The 27,958-nt window shown below is 43.2% G+C and overlaps 1 protein-coding gene and 1 long non-coding RNA gene across 3 annotated transcripts in view; one reads left to right on the forward strand and one right to left on the reverse strand.

Annotated features, from left to right (window-relative positions):
• Positions 1–26,326, forward strand: LOC133363236 (uncharacterized). The gene is made up of 2 exons (XR_009757631.1): positions 1–76; positions 26,273–26,326. It is a non-coding gene; the product is annotated as an uncharacterized LOC133363236 (long non-coding RNA).
• The window catches only part of ARHGEF5 (Rho guanine nucleotide exchange factor 5), a 125,507-nt gene that overhangs the window by 33,704 nt on the left and 63,845 nt on the right, over positions 1–27,958 (reverse strand). For both annotated transcript variants that reach the window (XM_061582618.1, XM_061582617.1), the window contains exons 3-4: positions 26,227–26,311; positions 9,879–9,943 (exon numbers count right to left, since the gene is read on the reverse strand). In XM_061582618.1, coding sequence (XP_061438602.1) covers positions 9,879–9,943; positions 26,227–26,311 — 150 coding nt within the window. The remainder of the gene's footprint in view (positions 1–9,878; positions 9,944–26,226; positions 26,312–27,958) is intronic.

Consider the following 27,958-nt stretch of genomic DNA (forward strand, 5'->3'; position numbering starts at 1 on the left):
GAAACATCCTGCCCGGCGGTGGTGAGAGCACCGCAGGAGGAGACCAGGTTGTTGACGGTGGCGGCGGCGGCGGACGGTAAGAGAATGCTGCGGAGGGTGAGAACGCCTCGAGGAACAATCAGAGTGTGGGTGTGACTTGCAGCAGCAGGAGAACGCTGTGGAGAATGATTAGAGACTGAATGTGATTGCTTTCTCTCTACCCCCCCCTCTTCTTGGGATACGGTTTACATTGGGGGCGGCAAATATAACCTCGCTTTATAACACTTAGTGGTTGGAAGATTTTATTACTTAATTGAGGGGAGTGATTGGCCGCCATTTTATAAGTGGTTGATTTTGTTTTTGTTTTTTTGTTTTTGTTCTTGTTTTGTCTTGACGTGAGTGTGTGTGTGAGTGTCTGTGTTTTTTGTGTTTTATTATGTGTCTGGGAGAGAGGACTCTGCACCGAGCGGGGGGACTTGCGGGGCCCCCAATCAGCGTAGTGAGCATGGGGAAAGTGATCTGGATGTGGGGAGTTTTACAACACTCCCTTTGTCATGGACAGACCACTGCTTGCTGAAGTTTAGACTTTCAGTAACCTCTTCCCTCTACAAGGGTGGGGGACCTATTAAAATGGTCCGCCCCCGGAGACTAATGGATCCTGAAGGTTTTCAAAGGGCTCTGGGGGATTTTCCGGCTGATAGGACTGGCGCTCCTGCTGAAGCCCTGGTCGCTCTGTGGAATATGGAGATGACCCGGGCTGTAAACACGATCGCTCCTGCACGCCCTCTCCTGTGTAGAGCTCATACAGCTCCATGGTATACTCCGGAGCTGAGAGCCATGAAGCAAGATAGGAGGAGGCTTGAGCGGAAATGGAGACGAACTCCCGACGGATACAATTATGCTCTGGTTAGTGCTTCGACTAAGCTCTATGTAGGAGCAGTGAAGGCAGCTAAAAAACATCATTTTGCTGCCACTATTAAATCATCTCTTTGCCGCCCAGCGGAGCTCTTTCGAGTTGTCCGGGGGCTTCTCCATTCAAACCCTCCGGACACGGTGGAATCATCGGAGGCCCGCTGTAATCAGTTTGCCGATCACTTCCAGAATAAGATCTCATGTATCCGCCAGGACCTAGACTCTCAAGTTATAGCAGTAGATCCTAGTGAGATGTCCGGAGCACAGTCTTGTCCTGTTTTGTTGGATGAGCTTCAGTTGGTTCAACTCGAGGACGTGGACAAGGTGCTTGGACAGGTACGTGCAACCACTTCGGTACTGGATCCTTGCCCCTCCTGGCTGATAAAAACTAGTAGGAATGGAACAGGTAGCTGGGCCAAGGAAGTGATAAATGCCTCTTTACGAGAGGGAGTGGTCCCGGGCTGTCTGAAAGAGGCAGTGGTGAGACCACTCCTGAAAAAGCCTTCCTTGGACCCAGACAATTTTAACAGCTACAGGCCAGTGGCGAATGTTCCATTCCTGGGCAAGGTCTTGGAACGGGTGGTTGCTGGCCAGCTCCAGGCACTATTGGATGAAACTGATTATCTAGATCCATTTCAATCGGGTTTTAGGCCCGGTTTTGGCACTGAGACAGCCTTGGTCGCCCTGTACGATGACCTATGTCGGGAAAGAGACAGAGGGAGTGTAACTCTGTTGATTCTCCTTGATCTCTCAGCGGCTTTTGATACCATCGACCATAGTATCCTTCTGGAGAGGCTCGCGGAGTTGGGAGTTGGAGGTACTGCTTGGCAGTGGTTCCGCTCCTACTTGGCCGGTCGTCTCCAGAAGGTAGTGCTTGGGGAACATTGCTCGACACAGCGGGCTCTCCAATATGGGGTCCCGCAGGGGTCAGTTTTGTCCCCCCTGCTTTTTAATATCTACATGAAGCCGTTGGGAGAGGTCATCAGGAGTTTTGGAGTGCGTTGTCATCAGTATGCTGATGACACGCAGCTCTACTTCTCCTTTTCATCTTCTTCGGGTGAGGCTGTCGATTTGCTGAACCGTTGCCTGGCCTCGACAATGGACTGGATGAGAGTTAACAAACTGAAGCTCAATCCAGACAAGACTGAGATGCTGTTGGTGGACGGGTTCTCTGATCGGATGGTGGATATATACCCTGTCCTGGACGGGGTTACACTCCCCCTAAAGGACCGGGTTCGTAGTCTGGGAGTCTTTTTAGACTCTTCCCTCTCACTTGAGGCTCAAGTAGCCTCGGTGGTTAGGAATGCGTTTTACCAACTTCGGTTGGTAGCCCAGCTACGTCCCTATTTGAGTAAAGAGGACCTTACATCAGTGGTACATGCTCTGGTAACCTCACGTTTGGATTACTGTAATGCGCTTTACGTAGGGCTACCTTTGAAGACAGTTCGGAAGCTACAACTAGTGCAAAATGCGGCGGCCAGATTGCTGACAAGGACCAAGCGGTCCGAGCATATAACACCTGGCCAGCTTGCACTGGTTGCCAATATGTTTCCGGGCTAGATTCAAAGTGTTGGTATTAACCTATACAGCCTTATACGGTGCGGGACCACGATACCTTGCGGAACGCCTCTTCCGATATGAACCGGCCCGTGCACTACGTTCTGCTACGAAGGCCCTCCTCCGGGTTCCAACTCACAGGGAGGCCCGGAGGGTGATGACAAGATCTAGGGCCTTCTCAGTGGTGGCCCCCGAACTATGGAACAGTCTCCCTGAGGAAGTACGCCTGGCGCCGACTCTGCTCTCCTTCCGGCGCCAGGTCAAAACCTTCCTATTCTCTGAAGCATTTTAAGTTACACTGATTTAATTTTAAAAATGTTTATTGTATTGGATTGTTGATTGTATTTTAGTATTATTTTGTTATTCATTGTATTTTTATGCTATTTTATGTTCACTGCCCAGAGAGCTATTGCTAGTCGGGCGGTATATAAATTTAATAAATAATAAATAAATAATAATAGTGATGGGTAGTGGGAGGTATGGTGATGGGAGAAGGACATGCCAGTTAAGGGGAACTCGGCCCAGACAATTAGTGGCTGTGCCCTGTTCCGGTCCTTCTCACACCTACAGGGTTGCTGGATGTCCTCTCAGCCATCTCTCGGATCTCCAAGTGCTGCTTTTAAATGCCAGATCGGTACATAATAAAACCTCCCTTGTCCATGATTTAATTGTGGAGGAGGGGGCCGGTCTGGCATGTATAACCGAGACATGGGTGGGTGAGCAGGGAGGAGCTTAGCAGTCATGGAATAAGAGGAGAGGTCCTCTTGTAGATAAGGAATTGGTTAAGAAGCAGAAAGCAGAGAGTAGGAATAAATGGACAGTTCTCCCAATGGAGGGCTGTAGAAAGTGGAGTCCCTCAAGGATCGGTATTGGGACCTGTACTTTTCAACCTGTTCATTAATGACCTAGAATTAGGAGTGAGCAGTGAAGTGGCCAAGTTTGCTGATGACACTAAATTGTTCAGGGTTGTTAAAACAAAGAGGGATTGTGAAGAGCTCCAAAAAGATCTCTCCAAACTGAGTGAATGGGCGGAAAAATGGCAAATGCAATTCAATATAAACAAGTGTAAAATTATGCATATTGGAGCAAAAAATCTTAATTTCACATATACGCTCATGGGGTCTGAACTGGCGGTGACCGACCAGGAGAGAGACCTCGGGGTTGTAGTGGACAGCATGATGAAAATGTCGACCCAGTGTGCGGCAGCTGTGGAAAAGGCAAATTCCATGCTAGCGATAATTAGGAAAGGTATTGAAAATAAAACAGCCGATATCATAATGCCGTTGTATAAATCTATGGTGCGGCCGCATTTGGAATACTGTGTACAGTTCTGGTCGCCTCATCTCAAAAAGGATATTATAGAGTTGGAAAAGGTTCAGAAAAGGGCAACCAGAATGATCAAGGGGATGGAGCGACTCCCTTACGAGGAAAGGTTGCAGCATTTGGGGCTTTTTAGTTTGGAGAAGAGGCGGGTCAGAGGAGACATGATAGAAGTGTATAAAATTATGCATGGCATTGAGGAAGTGGATAGAGAAAAGTTCTTCTCCCTCTCTCATAATACTAGAACTCGTGGACATTCAAAGAAGCTGAATGTTCGAAGATTCAGGACAGACAAAAGGAAGTACTTCTTTACTCAGCGCATAGTTAAACTATGGAATTTGCTCCCACAAGATGCAGTAATGGCCACCAGCTTGGATGGCTTTAAAAGAAGATTAGACAAATTCATGGAGGACAGGGCTATCAATGGCTACAAGCCGTGATGGCTGTGCTGTGCCACCCTAGTCAGAGGCAGCATGCTTCTGAAAACCAGTTGCCGGAAGCCTCAGGAGGGGAGAGTGTTCTTGCACTCGGGTCCTGCTTGCAGGCTTCCCCCAGGCACCTGGTTGGCCACTGTGAGAACAGGATGCTGGACTAGATGGGCCACTGGCCTGATCCAGCAGGCTCTTCTTATGTTCTTATGTTCTTATGAGTTGCTTTCTCCCAGCTCTGCCCACCTGGGTATATGGTTCAGCACTATGGTAGATCCGAGGGCCGGGGACATGGGGTTGCTGTGGTCTATAGGAGTTCTCTCTCTCTCATCAAGCACCCTGTCCATGTGACTACTGGTCTGGAGTGTCTCCACCTTGTCTTGGGCCATAGGGACAGACTGGGATTTCTGTTGGTGTACCGTCCACCCTGCTGCCCAACAGCCTCCCTAGCTGAGCTGACAGAACTGGTCTCAGAGGCACTGTTGGGATCCCCTAGACTATTGGTACTGAGGGATCTCAATATCCATGCCGAGACTACTTTATCAGGGGCGGCTCAGGACTTCATGGCCTCCATGACAACCATGGGGCTGTCCCAATTTGTTATTGGCCCAACACATGTGTCGGGACATACTCTTGATCTGATTTTTGCCACTGGACATGGAGAGGGTGATCTGGAGCTGGGGAATTTTTCATCTATTCCTTTGTCATGGACAGATCACGGCCTGTTGAAGTTTAGACTTGCAGCGGCCTTTCCCCTCTGCAAGGGTGGGGGACCCATTAAGTTGGTCCGCCCCCGGAGACTGATGAATCCTGAGGGTTTTCAAAAGGCTCTGGGGATTTTTCCGGCTGAGAAGACTGGCGCTCCTGTCAAGGCCCTGGTCGAACTGTGGAACACGGAAATGACCCGGGCCATTGACACGATCGCTCCTGCACGCCTCCTCCTATGTAGAGCTCATACAGCTCCGTGGTATACCCCGGAGCTGAGAGTGATGAAACAAGAGAGGAGGCAGCTTGAGTGCAGATGGAGACGAACTCCTGGTGAATACAATCTTGCACTGGTGAGGGCCTGTACTAAGCGGTACTCAGAAGCGGTGAGAGCAGCAAAGAAGCAATATTTTCCTGCTACTATCAAGTCATCTCTCTGCCGCCCAGCAGAGCTTTTTAAGTTGTCCGAGGGCTATTACATTCTGGCCCTCGGGACATTATAGAGTCATCGGAAGCTCGCTGTAATGAGTTTGCCAGGCACTTTCAGGACAAGATTTTATGTATCCGCCAGGACTTAGACTCCAATATTATAGCAGCTGAACCTAATGAGGTATCCAGAACACAGTCTTGTACTCATTTATTGGATGAGTTTCAATTGGTGCAGCTTGAGGAAGTCGACAAGGTGCTTGGACTGGTGCGTGCGACCACTTCTGCTCTGGATCCTTGCCCCTCTTGGCTGGTAAAAGCTAGCAGGGATGGAACAGCCGGCTGGGCCAGGGAAGTGATAAATGCCTCTTTACGAGAGGGAGTGGTCCCCAGCTGCCTGAAAGAGGCGGCTGTTAGACCACTTCTAAAGAAGTCTTCCTTGGACCCAGAAAACCTAAATAACTATAGACCGGTAGCAAATGTTCCATTCCTGGGCAAGGTCTTAGAGCGGGTGGTTGCTAACCAGCTCCAAACACTCTTGGATGAAACCGATTATCTAGATCCATTTCAATCCAGTTTCAGGCCCGGTTTTGGTACTGAGACAGCCTTGGTCACCCTGTATGATGACCTGTGTCGGGAGAGGGACGGGGGGAGTGTAACCCTGTTGATTCTCCTTGATCTCTCAGCTGCTTTTGATACCATCGACCATGGTATCCTTCTGGAGCGACTTATCGAGTTGGGAGTGGGAGGTACTGCCTGGCAGTGGCTCCGCTCCTACTTGGTAGGTCGGCTCCAGAAGGTAGTGCTTGGGGAGCATTGCTCGACACCCTGGGTTCTCCAGTATGGGGTCCCACAGGGGTCAGTTCTGTCCCCCATGCTCTTTAATATCTACATGAAGCCGCTGGGTGCGGTCATCAGGAGTTTTGAAGTGCGTAGTCATCAGTATGCTGATGATACACAACTCTACTTCTCCTTTTCATCTTCTTCAGGTGAGGCCGTCAATGTACTGAACCGTTGCCTGGCCACAATAATGGACTGGATGAGAACTAATAAATTGAAGCTCAATCTAGACAAGACTGAGATGCTGTTAGTGAGCGGTCTCTCTGATCAGATGGTGGATATTCAACCTGTTCTGGACGGGGTTACACTCCCCCTGAAGGAGCAGGTTCGTAGTCTGGGAGTTCTTCTAGATCCTTCATTGTCACTTGAGGCCCAGGTAGCCTCAGTGGCACGAAGTGCATTCTATCAACTTCGGTTGGTAGCTCAGCTACGTCCCTATCTGGACAGCGACGACCTTGATTCAGTTATCCATGCTCTGGTAACCTCAAGATTGGACTACTGCAATGCGCTTTACGTGGGGCTACCTTTGAAGACGGTTCGGAAACTGCAGCTCGTGCAAAACGCTGCGGCCCAATTGTTGACTAGGACCAAACGATCCGAACATATAACACCTGTTCTGGCCCGTTTGCACTGGCTGCCTATATGTTTCCGGGCCAGATTCAGAGTGTTGGTTTTGACCTATAAAGCCTTACACGGCGCGGGCCCGCAATACCTGATGGAACGCCTCTCCCGATATGAAACTACCCATACACTGCGTGCAACATCGAAGGCCCTCCTCCGGGTACCGACTCATAAAGAGGCCCGGAGGATGACGACAAGATCAAGGGCCTTCTCAGTGGTGGCCCCCGAACTATGGAATATTTTCTGACGAGGTGCACCTGGCGCCAACTTTGCTCTCTTTTTAGCGCCAGGTTAAAACGTACCTCTTTTCCCAGGCATTTTAATATTTTAATATTTTAATATTTTTAGTATATTTATTACATCTTAGTATACTAGTATACTAGAACAGAGAGCCTTCGGGCTTAGGGCGGTATATAAATTAAATTAAATTAAATAAATAAATAAATAAAATTATGTAATATGTTTTTAGTCCTTGAATTTTGTTATGTGTGTGGTATTGATATGTGAGTTTATTATATTGTATTTTAAATTTATGCTGTTCACCGCCCAGAGAGCCGTTGGCTGTGGGTGGTATAAAAATTGAATATAATAATAATAATAATAATAATAATAATAATAATAATAATAATAATAATAATAATAATAATAATAATAAAGAATCAAAAGATTTCTTATGTCAGGGTGAAACAGCAAAACCCCTACATTTTAAATAAGCTACTATGTTTAACTTAAGGTTGTTTCTAAATTTAAAAATAAAATAAAAATGTTATTGTACAAGCAAAACATAAACATTACAATAAAATGAAATGACCATTTAAAAACAATCAATAAAAATAAATAAATAAATAAATAAATAAATCAGTCAACAACAGGTGTCAGAAGTAATTTTCTAGACAGGATACAGTGAAACCTGTGTAGAGTCAATTCTGCTGTCACTGACCTTGCACCAGCAAGAAGGCAAGTTCAAAGAGATCCATGTGCTTACACATTTAAAACCACTGTGTTTGATTTTGACAACTTTAAAATGTAAGTACCAACAGCTTGTTAATTGAACAAGTGAGTTTGCCCTTATTGGCCAAGACACTGGAAGGTGAGGGTAGCTTTACTTCTTTTCTAAAAAAGTGAGAAACATTATTTTCTGCATATTTTTCCTATAACTCTTAATTTTAGGACTTCAGAGACTTTTTTTAAAAAAAATTGGAAAGCTGAAAGTTCAGGGCAGTGGTCTGAAATTTCCACCAAGTAGCTGCTTCCACAGGCCCTTTCGCAATGGCGGATAAACTAGATTATTTCTAGTTATAGAAATAAACAGGGTGTGTGTGTGTGTGTGTGTGTGTGTGTCTAAGCAACAGATAAATATAACATGCAAATTCTTTTCACAGGATGACACAGGCAAAGTAGACATAATCAGGGCAGCCACATTTGTTGTTCACGTCTTCGCAATCCATGTATAAAGTGATTTGAGGGGGGTCTGAGTTTAACAATAAAACAGGCAGATGGATGAGTGGAGCTTAACCTTCTCCACCAACAACTTCTCTCCCTGCAGATTGTTACAGTGATAAGGGGTTTCTTTAATTTTTTTCCTAGGCAAATTAGGCAAATTTTCAGTTTGCACTGAAATATTTCTGATGACCTAGAGAGAGATTTAGTTTAGCATGTTTATTTTACTTATATTTAGTAAGCAAAGCTGAAGACTTTTGAAAGCCAAGATTGCCCAGTGTTATATTTCCAATTTGGATCCATTGTTGCTAATGAACTTATGACAATGAAACTTTTTCCATCCTACATCACCAATCTGTTGCCACAAGCACTTTTCTCTCAGGCCAACCCAGCTCTAAGGACAGAAGTGAGTCAGGCTAGGAAGATAAAGTGAGGCTGCATACACACTAACCTGTTTGTGGCACAAAAATGTAGTTTTTTCCAATCTGGAATCATTCATGCTCATCCTTGACATGCTGTTTTCATTGGTTCTAGATCCTGCAGTGCTGTCCACAAGGGTGGGTGTGGTTACTTGATATGCATTTGAAAACCCTCCCCTTGATTAGGTTATCCATGTCTTTTCTTCCCTGCACATGCCCAGGTGAAGGAAGAAGGATGTGGTATACACCCACAATGTCATTGGGCAGGTGTGATACCCCCCTCCCCATTGCCTAGATCTCCTATATCTTTTATCATCCATTTTCAAATGGACACACTGTGAATCAATCTGCATTGAGCTTTTATTTTCAGAATGAAACCAGTTTCTCAAGAAGCGTTTTTCCGGGCTAAAAAAGTACACAATAGATCTAGATTGTGTGTGGACTATGTAGACAAAGAGGTACTCTGTCCCCATAAATTCTAGAATAAAATGTTGCATGTACGCAGCCAAAGTAAGCTGCTCTTAGTAAAAGATTGTCTATATCCACTCCTTCTCTGCAAAAAAAAAGAGAAAGGGGGGAGGGGACAAAAGTCTTCTGTATTTTCAAGCTATACTGTGGAATCCAAGTTGCTCTATTATCCCTTCTCTGTCTATCTTTGGAGGCAAATAGCCTCCAAAGGAGGTGGGGATCAAAGGAGGTGGGGATCCAGACACTGGAATGCAGCCCCAATCTAGAATAGGCGCACATTCCAGAACTGGGGCCCATGCCTGCTTTTTCGTCAAAACATAAATGACTGGTGAGAGCAAACTTTTAAAAAAGCAGGAATAATGCAATATGTACTCAAGCCTTTCCTATAAGGAAATGTAATGAACCATGTTTAGGGTTTCTCTTTGGAGGGGGCAGCATCGAATTGATAGGATGTTATTGTAAGTAGGAGGGAGAGCTGAAGGGAGCATGGAATGACAGCAGGAGCAGTGGTGGGAATTTTGTCAGTTTAGAGTCTGGAAACGGAAGAGGGGATTAGCTGAGTGGGAATGGGTTTAGGACTTTACTAGTTCTCACATTCATACCAGACTCAGCTGTCATGTTTTCATTGTTCCTCAAATAAACACTGTTTTTTGTTAACCCTGGGAAGCCCACATTTAAGAGGGGTTGAATATCTACTCCATACTTCACAGTGTTTGTAGCCCAGAAAGAATACCACAAAATCCCTCAGGCATGAGATACTTACACGAGTTGATTAATTTGGAGCGTCGCCGCTTTATGTTTTCTGCTGTCTCATTTAATTTCTTCTCTCTTTCAGAGAAGGGAAAAATATGAAGAAATGAATGGTATATGAAACTAAGGAAAATCAATAAGCCCTTCAAAGGAACTAGTAGACCCCAAGTGTTGGCTCTCATTAATTATAGCTTGCATTTTACCACCAGGTTCAGGGACTACATGGTCTATTCTTGCTGTGGAGAATGACATGATTCAGAAGTAAATCAGGATAAAGCCTCTTCTTGGCCCATAGTCTTTGAAGTTTGTTTTATCACACTGTTATTTCAAGCGGCTCACAGCAGAATACGTTGGGTTAGTTTTATCGTTACAACAACTCTGTGAGGTTAGTTAGACTACCCATGTCTCCCTTTACATATACTTTTATCAACGTTTGGTCATCTGGAGCTTTGGAGTACGTTGCCATCAGTATGCTGATGACAACAGCTCTATTTCTCCTTTTCATCTTCTTCAGGTGAGGCTGTCAATGTGCTGAACCAGTGCCTGGCTGTGACAATAAAGCCCCATGTCCCCCCCAAAAGTAGTATAGCTTCAAAGCTTCAACAGAATCTTAGTCTGGTCTGATTGTTGCAATTTGATTTACCTGGCGGAAAGTCCCATTAAATATGAAGAGACTTACTTCAGAGTAGACATGTATACACTGTACTATTAGCTAACTATACAGTGAAATTTTAATGAGTGCCTAGGTGTGCATTCATTAGGGGGGCACTCTGGGACTCCATACCATTGTTTTTTACAAGATCTGCACAGGGTGGTTTACAACAGATGCTACTGGAGGTCACTGATTCATAGGGTCTCCATAAGTTGAAATCAACTTGAAGACACATAACAAGAACATTAACAAAGAGCTCAGTGAACTTCCACCACTGCCACTGACAAAAGAGGGAGGGGATTCTGTTTCCTGACTCCTAACTGAGCAGAGCACAGGGAGCTGTATTAGCTGGTCCAGAGGTGATACGGGAAAGCTAGCTCTCAGAGAGTGAGCAAACAGAGTGCATGGACAGGAGTTTGGTAGAGGAATTTGGCGGGGGAGGTCTCTAAAAAAATTTTTCCCTTGTATGATGCACCACATACCAGTGGGACTCTCGTATTTACCCTGAAGGAGGACAGGACAAAGCACAGGCCATTCCAACACAAGTAGAAAGAAAGAAACAAAAGGCAGTACAGAGTATGGATGGGAAGGACACTCCAGTGGTGGTGACCTGCAAGGTATGTGTAATGGTTGTTTTCTTGCCTAAAAACATGGTGTACACATGCGAGAAGTGCAAGCTGGTGGCACTGTTGGAAGAAAAAGTGAGGGGCCTGGAACGGCGAGTGGCCACACTGAAGAGTGTAAGAGAAGATGAAGAGTTCTTAGAACGCTGGAACAACAGCAGCAAAGAGAAGTACAGGAAGGGGAAGAACAATAGCAAGTTGACGCAGAAGAGGAGACTGTTGTGGACAACAACAATGAAGTGGAGGAAACTCCATGTAAAAAGGTGACGGGAGCAGAAGAGCTAGAAGAGACCCTTCACTGGTGGAACTACAGAACCGCTTCCAGGCACTTGAGGATGAAACTAGAGGACAGACTGCAGGGAAGAATTACAGGAGACCTCATGCAACAGCGAGCCACAGGCTGAAGCTCAGTCAAGCAAAGGCAATGAAACCACTCCCCACAACAAGAAGAGAAGAGTACTAGTAGTGGAAGACTCCCTACTGTGTGGGATTGAAACCCAAGTATGCCAAGAAGATCCATGGACTCGCCAGGTGTGCTGCATTCCTAGAGGAGGAATTAGAGATGGCTCCCTTTTGGCCTCCGTCATGCCTCCTCCCTGACGGTCTTTCGCCAAACCCTAAAGACCTGGTCATTCAGGCTGGCCTATGGGATTCTTGGGGTGGGCTAGGTTTTATATTATATTAATTGTAGATGGATTGATGTTTATGTTTGATTGCTCATTGTATATTGTTTTATATTGTATTTTTGTTGTAAGTCACCCAGAGTGTCCGTGAAGTCGGACAGATGGGCGACTAACAAATAAAATTTATTATTATTATTATTATTGCCATCACTCAGGGCTCATCCAGACGACTGCAAAATGTGTGACACGCCCGCTATGTGTGTTCATTATTTTTCGGTCGTCCAAATGACGTCTCGCGCTGTTACGCATTTTCGCAGGTTAAATCCGCTCCTTGCAACACCGGCAAAAATGCAATTTGCTTTTTAAAATTGGGAATCATCCGCTGTGCCTTCAGGAGTTAGGATGAAATACCGCAGAGATTACAGCTGATGGGCGGTTCTTGGGCGTTTCCTCTTGTCCCGTCTCCTCATTCCAGCCAATCACATATCTGCACTTTTGCGCATGTGCGAGAATAAGCCCAGGAAAATTGAACCAATCATAGCAATGGTGGGGTGTTGGGGGGGTCTGCAACTACTGCACAGATGCATTTTATTTTTTGCCAGCCTGCAAACTGGGCGGCCGCTCTGGGTGAGATCTGCAATGCACAGCAAGCGAGAAAGGGGGGATGGTCGGTTTCAGCCTGCCTCCGGAAAGCTTTGTCAATTTCATTGTACTTGCTGGGGGGATTGCTTCAAATCAGAAAAGCATACATTCGTTTAAGTGTAATATCGCAAATACAAACAAGAGAAGGGCTTCTAGTCGGTTTCAAGCCTGCTCCGAAAAGCTTTGTCAAGTTCTCCGTGGGAAGGAAAAGGAGAAATACAAACAAGGCAGGCGTGAAACCGACCAGCAGCCTTTCCTTCAGAGGCGAGAACTCCTTTACAGCCATATTGTGCTTCGTTGCAAAGGGGGAGAGGAGCATACGTAATTTTTTTGCTGACCAATTGGTTGATAGGGGGAGGTTTTAGAGGCAGAGCTTGGAAAAAGCAAAAAGAATGTAGGGGTCTTACCGCTGCGGGTGCAGGTGCAAAAAAGCATTTTTTTTTAAATTGGGAAAGAGCGAACTAAAAGGCAAAGTGAGGACTATCAGATGACAAACTGAATATGGAAACCGTGGATTATCCCACTCCGTTTGGATAAGCCCTCATATAACCCACTGACAGGTATCCCTTTCTTCTTATCCATGTGGGAACGAATGATACTGCCAATCGGAGCCATGAGGAAATCACGTCAGACATGAAGCTTTGGAAAGGAAACTCAAGGACCTTGGGGCCTAGATAGTTTTCTCATCCATCCTTCCAGTACTTAGAAGAGGTGCAGAAAAATGTATATTTTTTCTACACCTCTTCTAAATACTGGAAGGATGGATGAGAAAACTATCTAGGCCCCAAGAAAAATACTCTAGGTGAATGACTGGCTACAAAGGTGGTGCTGACCCAAGAGATTTGGATTCTGGGACCATGGGCTACACTTCCTGGAAAATGGACTGCTGACAAGTGACGGGTTGTACCTCACAAGGACTGGGAAGAATGTGTTTGGCCACAGGATGGAGAAAGTCATCAGAAAAGCTTTAAACTGAATCCTAAAGGGGAGAGAAATATAAACTTGGCGGTACCGACTAACAGAGGCTTGTGCACAGTAAGAGGAACTGAGGGAATGGCTCTAATGGGGCACAGTAATAGTCTTCATAAAAATGTAGGAAGGAAGCCAGGCCGTAAATCACATGGTCTTTGATGTCTGTATACTAAGGTCCAGAAAATAGGAACTCTTGATACAAGAGAATAAATACGACTTGATTGGTATAACTGAAAATTGATGGGATGACTCCCATGACTGGAATACAGCGACAAGGATATTCACTAATAGGCAAAAAAGCTTGCGGTTTAAGAATGTACCTATAGCCAACAGATATTTCTATCAAACTTTAAAAAGCAGAGAAATTGGGCAGCTATAGTGAATGCAACATGGGAGCAGGAGACCTGACCTCCTCTCTGAGATATTGGACTGCCCTACAATGTTGTCAAAATGCAAACACAATTGGGATTGGTCTTTCACAGTCCAATCCACTTCCTGTGTAGCTTGGAAGAATTTGGTAACATGTGCCTCTGAGCATATGGTGAGTGGGGAACAGGGCATCTCCTAGCAACTCTCAGCACCCTCCACTAACTACACTTCCCAGGATTCTTTGAGAGAAGCCACGACAGTCCAAAGTGAAATAAAGGCCTGGTGTGGATGTGGCAGGGACAGCTTTGGTTTAAATTTGGGTGGGAGGCTACATGTGCCTGCTGTAGAATAAAAAGTTGGGGGAAAGGCTGAAAAGCAATGATACCGTTCACAATGTTTTCCTTTTGGAAAGGAAAGGGACTTCCCTTCTGGCCAGTGCCCACCCACCCAATCTCCTCCCCTCTCCCTCCTCCTTCCCTCACTGCCCCTCCCCTGGGTCAGTGTTGGACTATGACCTGGGAGACCAGGGTTCGAATCCCCACACAGCCATGAAGCACACTGGGTGACCTTGGGCCAGTCAGTGCCTCTCAGCCTCAGGGGATGGCAATGGTAAAACTACCTCTGAATACCATTTACCATGAAAGCCCTATTCAAAGGGTTGCCATAAGTCCGATCGACTTGAAGGCAGTCCATTTCCATTTTCAAACATGATTGCACAGATATAAATCCCATTGAACTCAAAAAGTATGCAAATGATCAAACCCACCCTACCTTCTCCTTCCTCCTAACCCCCCTCTTGCCCCTTCCCTCCCCCTTCCTTTGCCCCTCCCTACCCATCCCCTTCCAATCCCCTCCTTCCCTTCCCCCCTCCTCCCGCTCCCCTTCCTCATCCCCATGGTCAGTTTTACCTATCTTAAGCATGACTGCAGGGAAATAAATGCCATTGAACTCTATAAGCATGCAAATTATCAAACCTGCCCTCCACTCCCCCTTCCTTTGTCCCTCTCCAATATGCTCCTTCCCCCTCCCCCTCCCCCATGGTCAGTTTTTCCTATCCTAACCATCATTGCATAGGAGTAAATCCCATTGAACTCAATAAGCATGCAAATGATCAGACCTGCTTTTCCCATCCTTCCCCTCTCCTCTCCCTTCCTCCTCCCCTCCCCTGCCACTCCAGACCTCCCTCCCCCCCGGTCACTTTTACCTATCCTAAGCATGGTTGCATGGGAGTAAATCACACTGAATTCAATAAACATGCAAATGATCAAACCTATCCTTCTCTTCCCCTCCCCCTCCTGCCTGCTCCCATCCCAGTCCTCCCCTCTGCATTTTCTCTCCTCCCCTCCCCATCCCCTGTGGTCAGTTTCACCTATCCTAAGCATGATTGCAGGGGAGTAAATCCCACTGAACTCAATAAGCATGCAAATGATCAATCCATTCTCAACAAACTAGCACAGTATCCCGTTTCTTACCGCCCAGATTAAAAAGAAGGGAAATTCATTAATATGCAAAAAAAACCCTTGCAGTTTAAGAACATACCTATAGCCAAGAGACATTTCTATCAAACTTTAAAAAGCAGGGAAATTGCACAGCTATAGTGAATGCACCAGGGGAGCAGAAGACCTGACCTCCTCTCTGAGATATTGGACTGCCCTACAATGTTGTCAAAATGCAAACACAATTGGGATTGGTCTTTCACAGTCCAATCCACTTCCTGTGTAGCTTGGAAGAATTTGGTAACATGTGCCTCTGAGCATATGGTGAGTGGTGGCAACACCTGCCATCTCCAAAGATGGAGAATTATATTTTTGTATGTTTGTTGGTGTTCTTACTTTGCTTCTTTCCTGTGTTACTAATGTTTCTAGAGAGAATCTAAACTAGAAAATTTTATTTCCCTCATTAGTCATCCTAGAAAACTTTGTCAAATTTATTTTTATTAATTTCAAAGCCTTTTTATGGGTCATTGACATATGATGGCAAAGACAGCCTTTTGTGTTTCAAATTGGAGGTTATGTTCTATTTCTATTTTGGGTGCATTAACAGCTGAATCTGAAACTGCAATTTGATGTAAAATCAGACTGATTACAATATGTTGCTCCTTCAGAAATGACGCTAGCTGTTGGAAAAAAGAGGACACATGTTTTCAGCCTGCTATGTTTAAACCACTTCATTTAAGGCAAGGTGGCCACGGTCAATTAAAACCATAGAGCACACCTAGAATTTTGCTGGAATATATTTCACCTCCCACTGTTTTATCTTGTGCAAACTGACACACTCCTGAGGTCCACTGGAGACTATTCTGCCATTATTCCACAATTATTTTTTGGAGTTTTTTAGTGTAAATTTTGCAAAGTGTTGCTGTACTTCACATATTCACAGAAATAGGAAGAAAAGAAAATGATTTCCTATAGGAAACTTCACTAAAATTGCAAAGTAAATCAGACATATTTAAAGTGACCATCTGAACTATATCAACAGCCTAATAATGTTGCTTCCTCCCTGCTAAAACAAGATCAGCACAGCACATGTCTTCTTTCTATTATTTGGGCTGATTGCATGTGTTGCCACTATTCACCATATGCTCAGAGGCACATGTTAGCAAATTCTTCCAGGCTACACAGGAAGTGGATTGGACTGTGAAAGACCAACCCAAATGGTGTTTGCATTTTGACAAATTTGTAGGGCAGTCCAATATCTCAGAGACGAGGTCAGGTCTCCTGCTCCCTTGTTGCATTCACTGTAACTGCCTAATTTCCCTGCTTTTTAAAGTTTGATAAAAATATCTGTTGGCTATAGTTTCGTTATTAAACTGCAAGGGTTTTTTTTGCCTCTTAGTGAATTTCTCTGCTTTTTAATCTGGGAGGTAAGAAATGGGATCCTGTGCAAGTTTGCTGAGAATGGGATGATCATTTGCATGTGTTGCACCCCAGGTGCAAGAGGAGTTGGCGCAGGGAGAGGAGTCAAATGAAGACAAGGTCCCTGGGAGCATTGAAAGGAAGGGGGAGTGCAGCCAGCCCGCAGACTCCATCGGCCAGCAACCCCATCAAGGCAGTTCCCGCTCTGCCTGTGAGCCCCCCACCTGAACCGTTGGGAAGTGATCCCTTGCATGCGCCAACCACGCCCCCACAGGAATCCCTGCCTGGCACTTCAAACGCTTCCCCACCAACCAGCTACCCGCTCCCTGAAGCCAAGCTGTCACCTAGTGAAGCCCCGCATTGGAGGCTCCCCTCCCCTCACCCCACACAAGATGGCACGAGAATAGGGACCTTGAGAGGGTGAAACTTTGGAGGAGCCATTTACGAGTGAAGACCTTCCCTACTTAAGCAGACCTTCCCTACTTAAGCAAAGTTATTGAGTTCAGTGGGATTTACTCCCCTGCAATCATGCTTAGGATAGGTGAAACTGACCACAGGGGATGGAGGGAGGAGGAGGAGGAGGAGGAGAAGGAAGGGGAGGAAGGGCAGAGGGGAGGGGGGAGGGGAGCAAGCAGGAGGGGGAGGAGAAGGGCAGGTTTGATCATTTCCATGTTTATTGAGTTCAGTGGGATTTACTCCCGTGCAATCATGCTTAGGATAGGTAAAACTGACAGAGTAAGGGAGGGAGGGCTGGAGTGGGCAGGGGAGGAGGAAGAAGAGGGGAGGGGAGGAGGAAGGTAGAGGAGGGGGAAGGAGGGGAAAGGCAGGTCTGGTCATTTGCATGCTTATTGAGTTCAATGGGATTTACTCCTATTCAATCATGGTTAAGATAGGTAAAACTGACCATGGGGGAGGGGGAGGAGGGGGGGAAGTGGAAGGAGCAGATTGGAGGGGGTCAAAAGAAGGGGGAGGGCAGGGCAGGTTTGATCATTTGCATGTGTATAGAGTTCAATGGTATTTACTCCCATGCAATCATGCTTAAGATAGGTAAAACTGACCAAGGGGAGGAGGAAGGGGAGGGGGAGGAGGGGAAAGGCGAAGGAGGGAATGGGGAGGGAGGGGGAGGGAAGGAGCAAGAGGGAGGGGATAGGAGAGAGGAGAAAGGAGGGTGGATTTGATCATTTGCATTGTTTGAGTTCAGTTGGATTTATTTCTGTGCAATCATGTTTGACAATGGAAATGGACTGCCTTCAAATCCATCCCGACTTATGGCGACCCTATGAATAGGGTTTGCATGGTAAACGGTATTCAGTGGTTTTACCATTGCCTTCCTCTGAGGCTGAGAGGCAGTGACTGGCCCAACATCACCCAGTCAGCTTCATGGCTGTGTGGGGATTCAAACCCTGGTCTACCAGGTCATAGTCCAACACTGACCCGGAGGAGGGGGAGGAAGGGTAGAAGGAGGGGGAGAAGAAGATGGGTGGGCACTGGGCAGAGGAGAAGCCCCTTTCCTTTACAAAAGGAAAACATTGTGAACCGTATCATTGTTTTTCAGCATTTCCTCCACCTTTTTACTGCTGTATCTAGGAGCGCATTTGCCCAATTAAAACTGGTGCGCCAGCTGACTTCCGGGAAGGGTGACTTCGCTTGTGCCTGCTTTTTGAGATGAGCTCTCGTCTCAGAAGAAGCTTTTTCAGTTTTAAAATCAGTCAGAACGTTCTTTTTGACTGGTAAAGATTTTCTCCCGGGCAGGGAGAAACGTAGAGATTAACCACAAAAGCCTGTTTTTGTTGGGAGGACTGGATTTCATTAATTTATGAGAGAAGGTTCAGCCAGCAATGCTGGACGGACTTCCAACAAGCTCTAACTGATTAAGCGACACATTTATCTTTTCTTCAAAGAAAAACGGACTTTAACAGGCAAGCATCCTTCTTTCTTTTTTTTTTCACTTGGTTTAAATCGTTGCAGCAAAAAGAGGTTTGTCAATGAATCAGCTATAAAGAATTTCTGGGTGAGTTATAACTCTTCTCTTTTATTCACGAAATTAAGGAGGAAAGAAATTGAAAAAGCCTATCTTTGTTTTTATTGCAAAAAGCTGGCCTGGAAGTGCATTCTAAAGATACAAACGGAAGAGGGATTTCTATTTCGAGGAGGGAAAAAAATAAATAAATTTGATTTATGAACTTTGGAGTATTATATGTCTGGGACTATTTTCTTTTTGGTCTATTTCATTTTGACGAATCTACTTGTTCACGACGCCACTAACTGTTTTGAAGCTGGGAACTAAATTTGTTTTGTATTCCTGAACATATAAGAGATAAGGCAGGCTGTACTGTCTACACTGTGATGTCATCAAGCCTGGAATATTAACCCAATTGTGGCTGAAATAATTTTTGTTTTTGTGGTTTTAAGAATGGCAATCAGGAAAGTGGCTGAGACCATGGAAGAAATTATGTTTCAGAAAATAATGGATGAGATTGAGATAACGAAACAAACCCTGAGACAGGGTAGACAGGAGATGAAAATTGAATTTGGCAAAATGACGGAGGAGCTTAAAGAAATAGGGGATCTTGTGAGAGAGGGGATTGATGAGATTAGAGATGAGAAAAGAAAAATTAAAGGGAAGATACAAGCCCTGGAGATTGGAACAAATGTGGAATTGGAAAAAGATCTGGAGTTTATGGATATTAGAAACAAATGTGGAATTGGAAAAAGATCTGGAGTTTATGGATATTAGAAACAAAGTTTACTGTTTGGAATTCAACGTTGTCTCTGAAGAAATTAATGAAGATATTAGAGATAAGGTTATCAATGTCTTGGATAATTTTTTGGACTGGAATGATGTGATGGAGCTTGACATAGAAAAAATCTATGGAATTAACTACAGATATGTGACAATGGAAAAATTCTTAAGAGATGAGCCAGTGCATTTTGTAAAAAAGAAGAACAGAGATATGACTTTACAACAATATTTCAGCAACATATTCAGAATTGATGGCAAGGAAATATTTGTGATAAAGGAAATTCCCATCAGACTCTTATTATATGATTATGGCTATGAGAGCAAGATTAATATGGGATACTGATAATGGAAGAATGGATACTGAAATTACTGGACTGAACAGGACTATTGAAGATGGAAGATGGAATTAATATTGATAATGGAAGAATGGCTATTGAAATTATTGGATCTAACAGGTTTGATGAGATGGATCAATCTATATGTTTATTTGGACTATGGCTATGACAACAAGATTATTATGGGGTACTGATAATGGAATAATGGCTACTGAAATTACTGGACTTAACAGGATTATTGATAATGGAAGAATGGCTACTGAAATTACTGGACTTAACAGGATTATTGAGGATGGAAGATGGAATTAACATTGATAATGGAAGAATGGCTATTGAAATTATTGGACCTAACAGATTTGAACGAGATGGGTTAATCGACATGTTTATTTGGAGAAAAATTGAAAGATATATCTCTCAAGGAATTGAAACCTCTCTTTGACTTTTTGTGGAAAGAATAAAGTAATGTTTATGAGATTTGATGATTAATTAAGATAACTACTGGAGGAAAGTGATTTTATAATATAATTTAGGAGACAGGATTGTAGACTTATAACTGATCTGCGACAAATCGGAAGTCAACATTTTATTTTATTGTTTAATTATTTTTGTTTTGTTTTGTTTTTTGTCTTTGAAAATTTGAATAAAAAATTGACTTCCGGGAAGGGTGACTTAGCCTGTGCCTGCTTTTGAGACGGGCTCCTGCCTCAAAAGAAGCTTATTCAGATATATCAGTCAGTTTTTTCTTTTTTTTTTGACTGATTAAACTTCTCCCGGGTAGGGAGAAACGAAGAGATTAACCTCAAAGCCTATTTTTGTTGGGACGACCAGATCTCATTAATTTATGGGACGAGGTCCAGCCGACGAAGGTGGGACGGATTTTCAACAGCAAGCTCTATCTGATAAAGCGAACGTTCACCTTATCTTCTAAGAGAGAACGCACTAACAGGCAAGCACCCTTCTTTCTATATTTTTTTTTTACTTGACTTAAATTGTTGCTGTTTAAAAGAGATTTGCCAGATTGATCAGTTTTTGACATCTCACTGGGGAGCCATAACTTCTCTCTGCTACGCACTAATTAATAGCTTATCTCTGTTTTTGTTGCAAAAAGCTGTCCTGGATTTGCATTCTAAAGATATACACAGAAGAGGGATTTCTATTCCAGATTTTTATTTTGAAAAATATTATACTGTTTTGAGACTACTCTCTTTTTGGTCTATTTTATTTTGACGAATCTGTTTCTTGACGATTGCCATTAATTGTTTCGATCCTGGGAACTGCATTTTGTTTACTTAACTATTGGAGAGATAAGGCTGTCTGCTCTGTTTATACTGTGATGTCACCAAGTTTGGAGTATTAACCCAATTGTTGCTGAAATAAGAAGTGGTTTTCCTATATTTTTCTTTTAAAATGGCAATTAAGAAAGTGGCTGAAAATCTGGAAATAACTATGTTTCAGAAAATAATGGATGAGATTGAGATAATGAAAATTGAATTGAGTAAAATGAAGCAGGAGATTAAAGATATAAGGGTCCCTGTGAGAGAGGTGACCCTGGAAGGGGTCCCTGTGAGAGAGGAGACCCCGGAGATTGGAACAGGGGTCCCTGTGAGAGAGGTGACCCTGGAGACTGGAATAGGGGTCCCTGTGAGAGAGGAGATCCCGGAGATTGGAACCAACGTGGAACAGGAACAAGATTTGGAGTCTATGGACTTTAGAAATAAAATCTATTGTTTGGAACTCAATGTTATCTCTGAAGAAATGAATGAAGATTCTAGAGATAAAGTTATCAATGGCATGGATAATCTTCTGGACTGGAATGATGTGATGGAGCCCAATATAGAGAAAATCTATGGAATTAACTGCAGCCATGTGACAATGGAAAAACTTAAGATGACCCAGTGTATTTTGAAAAAAAGAACAGAGATATGATTTTACAGCAGTATTTCAGCAACCTATTCAGAATGGATGGCAAGAAAATATTTGGGATAGAGGTAATCCCCATCAGACTCTTACTATATGACTATGGCTTTGACAGCAAGATTATTATGGAATACTGATAATGGAAGATTGGATATTGAAATTACTGGACTTAACAAGACTACTGAAGATGGAAGATGGAAAATGGAACTAATAGAGATAATAGAACAATGGCTACTGAAATTATTGAACCTAACAGATTCTGATGTGATGGATTAATTGAAATGTTTATTTTGACTATGGTTATGACAATAAGATTATCATAATTAGTAATGAGATGGATTAATCGATATGCTTATCTGGAAAAAAAAATTGATAGATATATTTCTTAAAGAATTGAAACCTCTCTTTGACTTTTTGTGGAAAGAATAAAGTAATGTTTATGAGATTTGATGATTAAGTAAGATAACTACTGGAGGAAAGTGATTTTATAATATGACTTAAGAGACAGGATTGTTATATATTATAGACTTATAACTGATTTGATCTTTGACAAATGGGAAGTCAATATTTTACTCTTTATTTTTTATTTTTGTTTTTTTTTTTCTTTTTTTCTTTTTGTTTAACTATTTTTGATTTTGTTTTTTGTCTTTGAATGTTTTATGATTTTGTCTTGTATGTTTTATGAAAATCTGAATAAAAATTATTGAAAAAAAAAAAAAAAGAAAATTTGAATAAAAAATTAATGATAAAAAAAACTGGTGCGCCAGCTGTGCCCGTTCCTGGAGCTGCCTGATCTGACTAGGGTGATGCATGCCTTGGTTACATCCCGCTTAGACTACTGTAACACGCTCTATGTGGGGCTGCCTTTGAAGAATGTTCGTAAATTGGTACAAAGAGCTGCAGCCAGAGTGCTAACCGGGGCTGGTTACAGGGACCATACAACCCCCCTGTTACAACAGCTCCACTGGCTGCCAATCCGTTTCCTGTCACAATTCAAAGTGCTGGTTTTGACCTACAAAGCCCTATACAGCTCAGGTCCAGGTTATTTGACAGATCGTATCTCCCTACATGAATCTGTCCGGGATTTGAGAACTTCTTCTGCTCCCCACACCTTCGCAAGTACATATGACGCGGACACGAGATAGGGCATTTTCGGTGGCCCCTAGGTTGTGGAACTCCCTTCCGAGTGAGGTGTGATTTGCTCCCTCCTTGCTGTCCTTCTGGCAACAAGTAAAGACTGTTTTATTTCAACGGGCATTTGGGATAGAGAACGACCAGGATTAAGTGTCATAGGATTGGTGACTATATTATATGATTTTATTATTTTAAATATTTTAATATTTTATTATTTTAAATTGTCCGCTGTTTCTAACATATGTTTTATGGTTTTAATTTTTCTCATAGTTTAATTCTTTTTTAATTGTATACTTCTGTATGTTTTAATGGTGTTGTTTTTAGTTGTAAGCCGCTCTGAGTCCCATTGGAAAAAGGGCGAGGTAGAAATAAAGTTTATTATTATTATTATTATTATTATTATTATTATTATTATTATTATTATTATTATTATTATTATTATTATTCTACAGCAGGCACATGTAGCCTCCCACCCAAATTTAAACCAAAGCTGTCCCTGGCCACATTCACACCAGGCCTTTATTTCACTTTGGACAGTCATGGCTTCTCTCAAAGAATCCTGGGAAGTGTAGTTAGTGAAAGGTGCTGACAGTTGCTAGGAGTTGTTCCTCTCACAGACCTTCAATCAGAGTGGCTGACTGTTAAACCAGTCTGGCCACTGGAGCTCTGTGGGTGGAAAAGGAATCTCCTCTCAGCACCCTTCACAAACTACACTTCCCAGGATTCTCTGAGGGGAGCCATGGCTGTCTCAAGTGAAATCAAAGTCTGGTGTGGGTGTGGCCCCCTGATTAGCCAATCCAATAAGCTGTGAGTCTGGGTTTTAGAACACTGACAGTTGGTTCTTACTGAGCATTACTGACACTATCATAGGGTTCCAGCCAAAATTTCTTAAATTAATTAAAAACCAGCCAGGCATTTTTTAAACTTTTAAACTGCAGAAAATGAAGGTCAGAGTATGGGGCAAGGTCAGTAATAGGATGACAGGTACTCTGTGAATGTGGCTGATTTTTAATGAATTTCAACAGATTATGAGAACTCTCAGAGAAAAAAGTCCAAAAGGAGTCTGGGTTTTTTTCTCTCTTTTTAGACTTTGAACTCTCTATTCTCTCTGACTGTTTTGTGTATCACCATGTAAGGTATTGTTTTGAAATGACCTTATGGGAAGCATCAGAATGGCATGGGGGTATTTTCAATTTAACATTGAAGATTTAACTCTCGTGGCTGTATAATAACTTGTTCATAAAGAAAAGAGGGAATCGAAAGGGAGGTGGAGGCGCACTATACGTTAAAAATATATATCCCTGAAGAGAAATACAGGAAGATGAGCTTGGTAGCTCCACTGAGAGTATCTGGATTAAAATTAATGGGGCAAGGAATAAAAGGAACATGGTAGTTGGAATCTACTACCGGCCACCCAATGAAGGAGAAGACAAGGATGAAACTTTTGCAAAGCAAATTGCCAATGTTTTGAGGAGGCATGATGTGGTAGTAATGAGGGACTTCAATTACCCCAATATCTTTTGGGTGACAAATTCTGCCAAACAAGGCCCCTCCAAGAAATTCCTGACTTGTGTTGGAGATAAGAGAAAGTGGAGGAAGCAACTATAGGATCAGCTATCCTTGACTTGATTCTAACCAACAGAGATCGACTTGGAGGATGAAGTGGCAGTTACAGGAACTGTAGAGGAAAGTCACCACGCTGTACTTGAGTTCTTGATTTTAAAGGAAGCAAAAGCTGAGAGTAGCCATATGCATACCCTGGACTTCAGGAAAGCCAATTTTAATAAATTCAGAACAATGGTAAGTAAGGTTCAGTGGCAAGCCACCCTAATGAGAAAAGGAGTCGAAGATGGGAGGGAGTTTCTAAAAGAGGAAATTCTAAATGCACAATGGCAAACAATTCCATCAAGGAAAAAAGGGGGAAGACAGCAGAAGAAGCCATTGTGGCTTCACAGAAAGCTTAGAGATGACCTGAAATCAAAAAAAGACACATGCAGGAAGTGGAAGGAAGGCAAGACCACAAAAGAAGAGTAGACAGGTAGCACAGAATTGCAGGGATGGTGTCAGGAAGGCTAAAGCTGAGAATGAACTGAAGCTAGTGAGAGATGCCACAAGCAACAAAAAACCTTTCTTCATTTACATCCATAGTAAAAGACATAGAAAAGAAATGATGGTACCGTTCCTCAATGAGGATGGCAAAATGATAACAGATGACAAAGAAAAGGCAGAAGTGTTCAATTCCTACTTTGGTTCAGTCTTCTCCCAAAAGAGGGTCTATGACCCTCCTGGGAAATGTGAAGTTGAAGGGGCAGGATTGGAGCTTGAGATTGATAGACAAATGATTAAGCAATATCTAGTCACTTTGAAAGAGTTCAATTCTTCAGGGCCTGATGAACTGCATCCTATGATAGCAGTCTTCAAGTACTTTAAAGGTTGTCACACAGAGGAGGGCCAGTATCTCTTCTTGATCACCCCAGAGTGCAGGACACGGAATAATGGGCTCAAGTTACAGGAAGAAAAACTTCCTAACTGTTAGAGAAGTACGACCATGGAACCAATAACCTAGGGAGGTGGTGGGTCTCCAACACTGGTGGCATTCAAGAGGCAGCTGGACAGGCACCTGTCGGGTATGCTTTGATTTGGATTCCTGCATTGAGCAGGGGGTTGGACTTGAAGGCCTTATAGGCCCCTTCCAACTCTACGATTCTATGAGGTGCTGGAGTTTAAATAAGCGCAACTGGCCCCTTCTCATGATGCACTCACTCGAGTGCTGTGCTGCTCAGCTCTCTGTACGGCAGGAACTGACTGCCGGCTGGAATGAAGGAAGGGGAGTTGGAAGCTGCTGCATGTACATTCAGTGCAGGCTTGCAAGTTGGTGATGCCATTAATTATTTTTTTAAATTAATAAATAATTCTACTCTTGGTTCTTTGCAACCCCGCTGGGATGACTTTGCTACCTCCAGGTTGAGAACCACGGTCCTAGTTGCTTCCACTTCCAATGTTTTGCACAGCTTTAGCTAGTTCTCTCTTAACTGTGCAAAGCTGCTGTTGACCTGGAAAAGAATTCTGGGTTCTGATAATGCTCTCCTCTTCTTTGGGGTGAGCATCACGAGCTTCTCAGCAAGCTCATACCAAAATCTCTAAAACTTTATTTACATATCTCCTGAGGAGCTGAGAATCATTTGTCTGGCATGTAAACATTGGATCAGAGTGAACCATGGAGGCAGAAACCTTTACACATACTTGCACTTGTGTGTGAGCAATTATCTGTGACAGGGGCCTAACGTGATTTGTCCAATGTAAGTCACCCAGGGAGCTTCACAGCTGAGCAAGGATTTGAACCTGCATTTCATTCACTGGTTCTCAATTTCTCAGTTTCTGTGGCACAGCATGACATATAGGCTGAGATTCTAATCTGTACTTTACATTAAACATTCACTGTCGCAGGGGGACTTTCAGGGTCTCAATACAAAGACAATGATGGCAAGAAACTCACCCATAGTTAGCTCTGTCAATATTGACTGATTTTTCTTTGTGTGCAGGGACTTCCTCCTTTGACGGGATAAAAGACGGTAGCATTCCTGAAAATGAAAGAGGTGAGATTTTCTTTTTCCCAAGAAATTAAGTGCTTGAGTTCATGTAATTTGGTTAGGACTTCTCAGCTGCAAGGATGGAAAGTTAGTTCATTGCAGCAGGTAATGAAAGGGACTACATACTGCAGGAAGAAGCTAATGGCAGGGGCTGCAACAATGTATCTCTGTGCCCAAAGATACATGGTGCATCTGTTCCCTTTCAGTGGATGTCAGGCCACAGGGAAAAGACATGTTTTGCTCTCAGTCTCCTACAGGAGTGCTTTGCGTCTCCCCACCAGCCCTACCCCCAGACTGAGCAACATCCATTCACTCTTTGTGGAGGAAGTAGAAGTGTCTATTCACCACAGGTGTGGTAGCCTTCCTCTTCTTTCAGTTGCTCCTAATTTCTTGGGAGGAACAGGTTTTGCCAAGAGTCTTGCAATCCATGGAGGCCCAATTTAAATACTACATTAGTGGCATTGGCACTTATAGTTACTCCCACATCACTATGGTAGGGTATAAAGTCTCTTCCCATGTGATTCAGGTGGCTTTTATGGTTCCAGACCAGACTCACAATGGCTTCCTAGTTCTTCATCACAAATGTGGTTCAGAACCACACAAGCAGAGATGTTCTAGGTAACCTCAGCAATATGGAAACAATCATAGAAGCTGTGACTCCCATCTTTCTTACCGGACATTCAAACCAGGCCTTACTTTATAGTAAAACCCAGTGAGAGACACTGACAAGTGAATCTACTGAGGAGTAAATGGCAACCTACAAAGAAGTGGAAAGAGTGCACTGGAGACACCACTGAGGCAGAGGGCTAGACATGTCTCTTGTCCCTGGTGACCACAGCCACTGAGAATCAAACAAGCTCCTAACTGCATAGCATCATTTTGGTTTCTGTTTCATGCATACTTTTTCCCACAGCTTTCTTGATATATAATAGAAAAATCTGTCAATTTTTGTTCTCACAGTTTCTCGTTGTTCCAATTTTAATTCAGTTCTCCACATTTCTGCTGTAAAACTCATGAAAATTCTCCAGCATTTCTCCTAATAACCACATTTCTGTAGGCGGTTTTGACAAAGGTATACATTTTTGCAAGCCATTTCTCATCATATAATTCATTTTTGCATGTTATTTTCACTCATATGTTCATTTTTATGCACACTTTCCCCTAATATATATATATAGCTTCGGCTATGGGGTGGTATACAATAAATAAATAAAATAAATAATATATGTAATTTTGTAAACATTGGTTGGTTGATGAACTGCATTGCAAAATTCGATTAATTGTGAATTTCAAAGGATGACTGTTTCCGTTCTCATATTGTTTCAGAAAGTGCAAATTTATATTTTTGGCTTGAAATGTGAACTGAATCAAAATTCTTGCCCATCGCTGTTCTCAGCATTATACACATAAGAAGATCCTGCTAGATCATATCAAAAATCCATCACATCTCGTATTCTTTTCCCATTATGTTCAGCTAGATTCTTGCAGTAAGCCCACAAGCACAGAATGCAAACAACAGAGCTTTTCTCAGTCTGTTATCTGATACTGATAGTTCTATCCTCAGTGAATTTGTCTAAGCCATCTAAACCAATGTAATGTGCTAATGGGCATTAGCTTAGATGGCTTCAAAAAGCAGTT

Source organism: Rhineura floridana, chromosome 8 (genome assembly GCF_030035675.1).
Source record: "Rhineura floridana isolate rRhiFlo1 chromosome 8, rRhiFlo1.hap2, whole genome shotgun sequence".
Classification (NCBI taxonomy): Eukaryota; Metazoa; Chordata; class Lepidosauria; order Squamata; family Rhineuridae; genus Rhineura; species Rhineura floridana.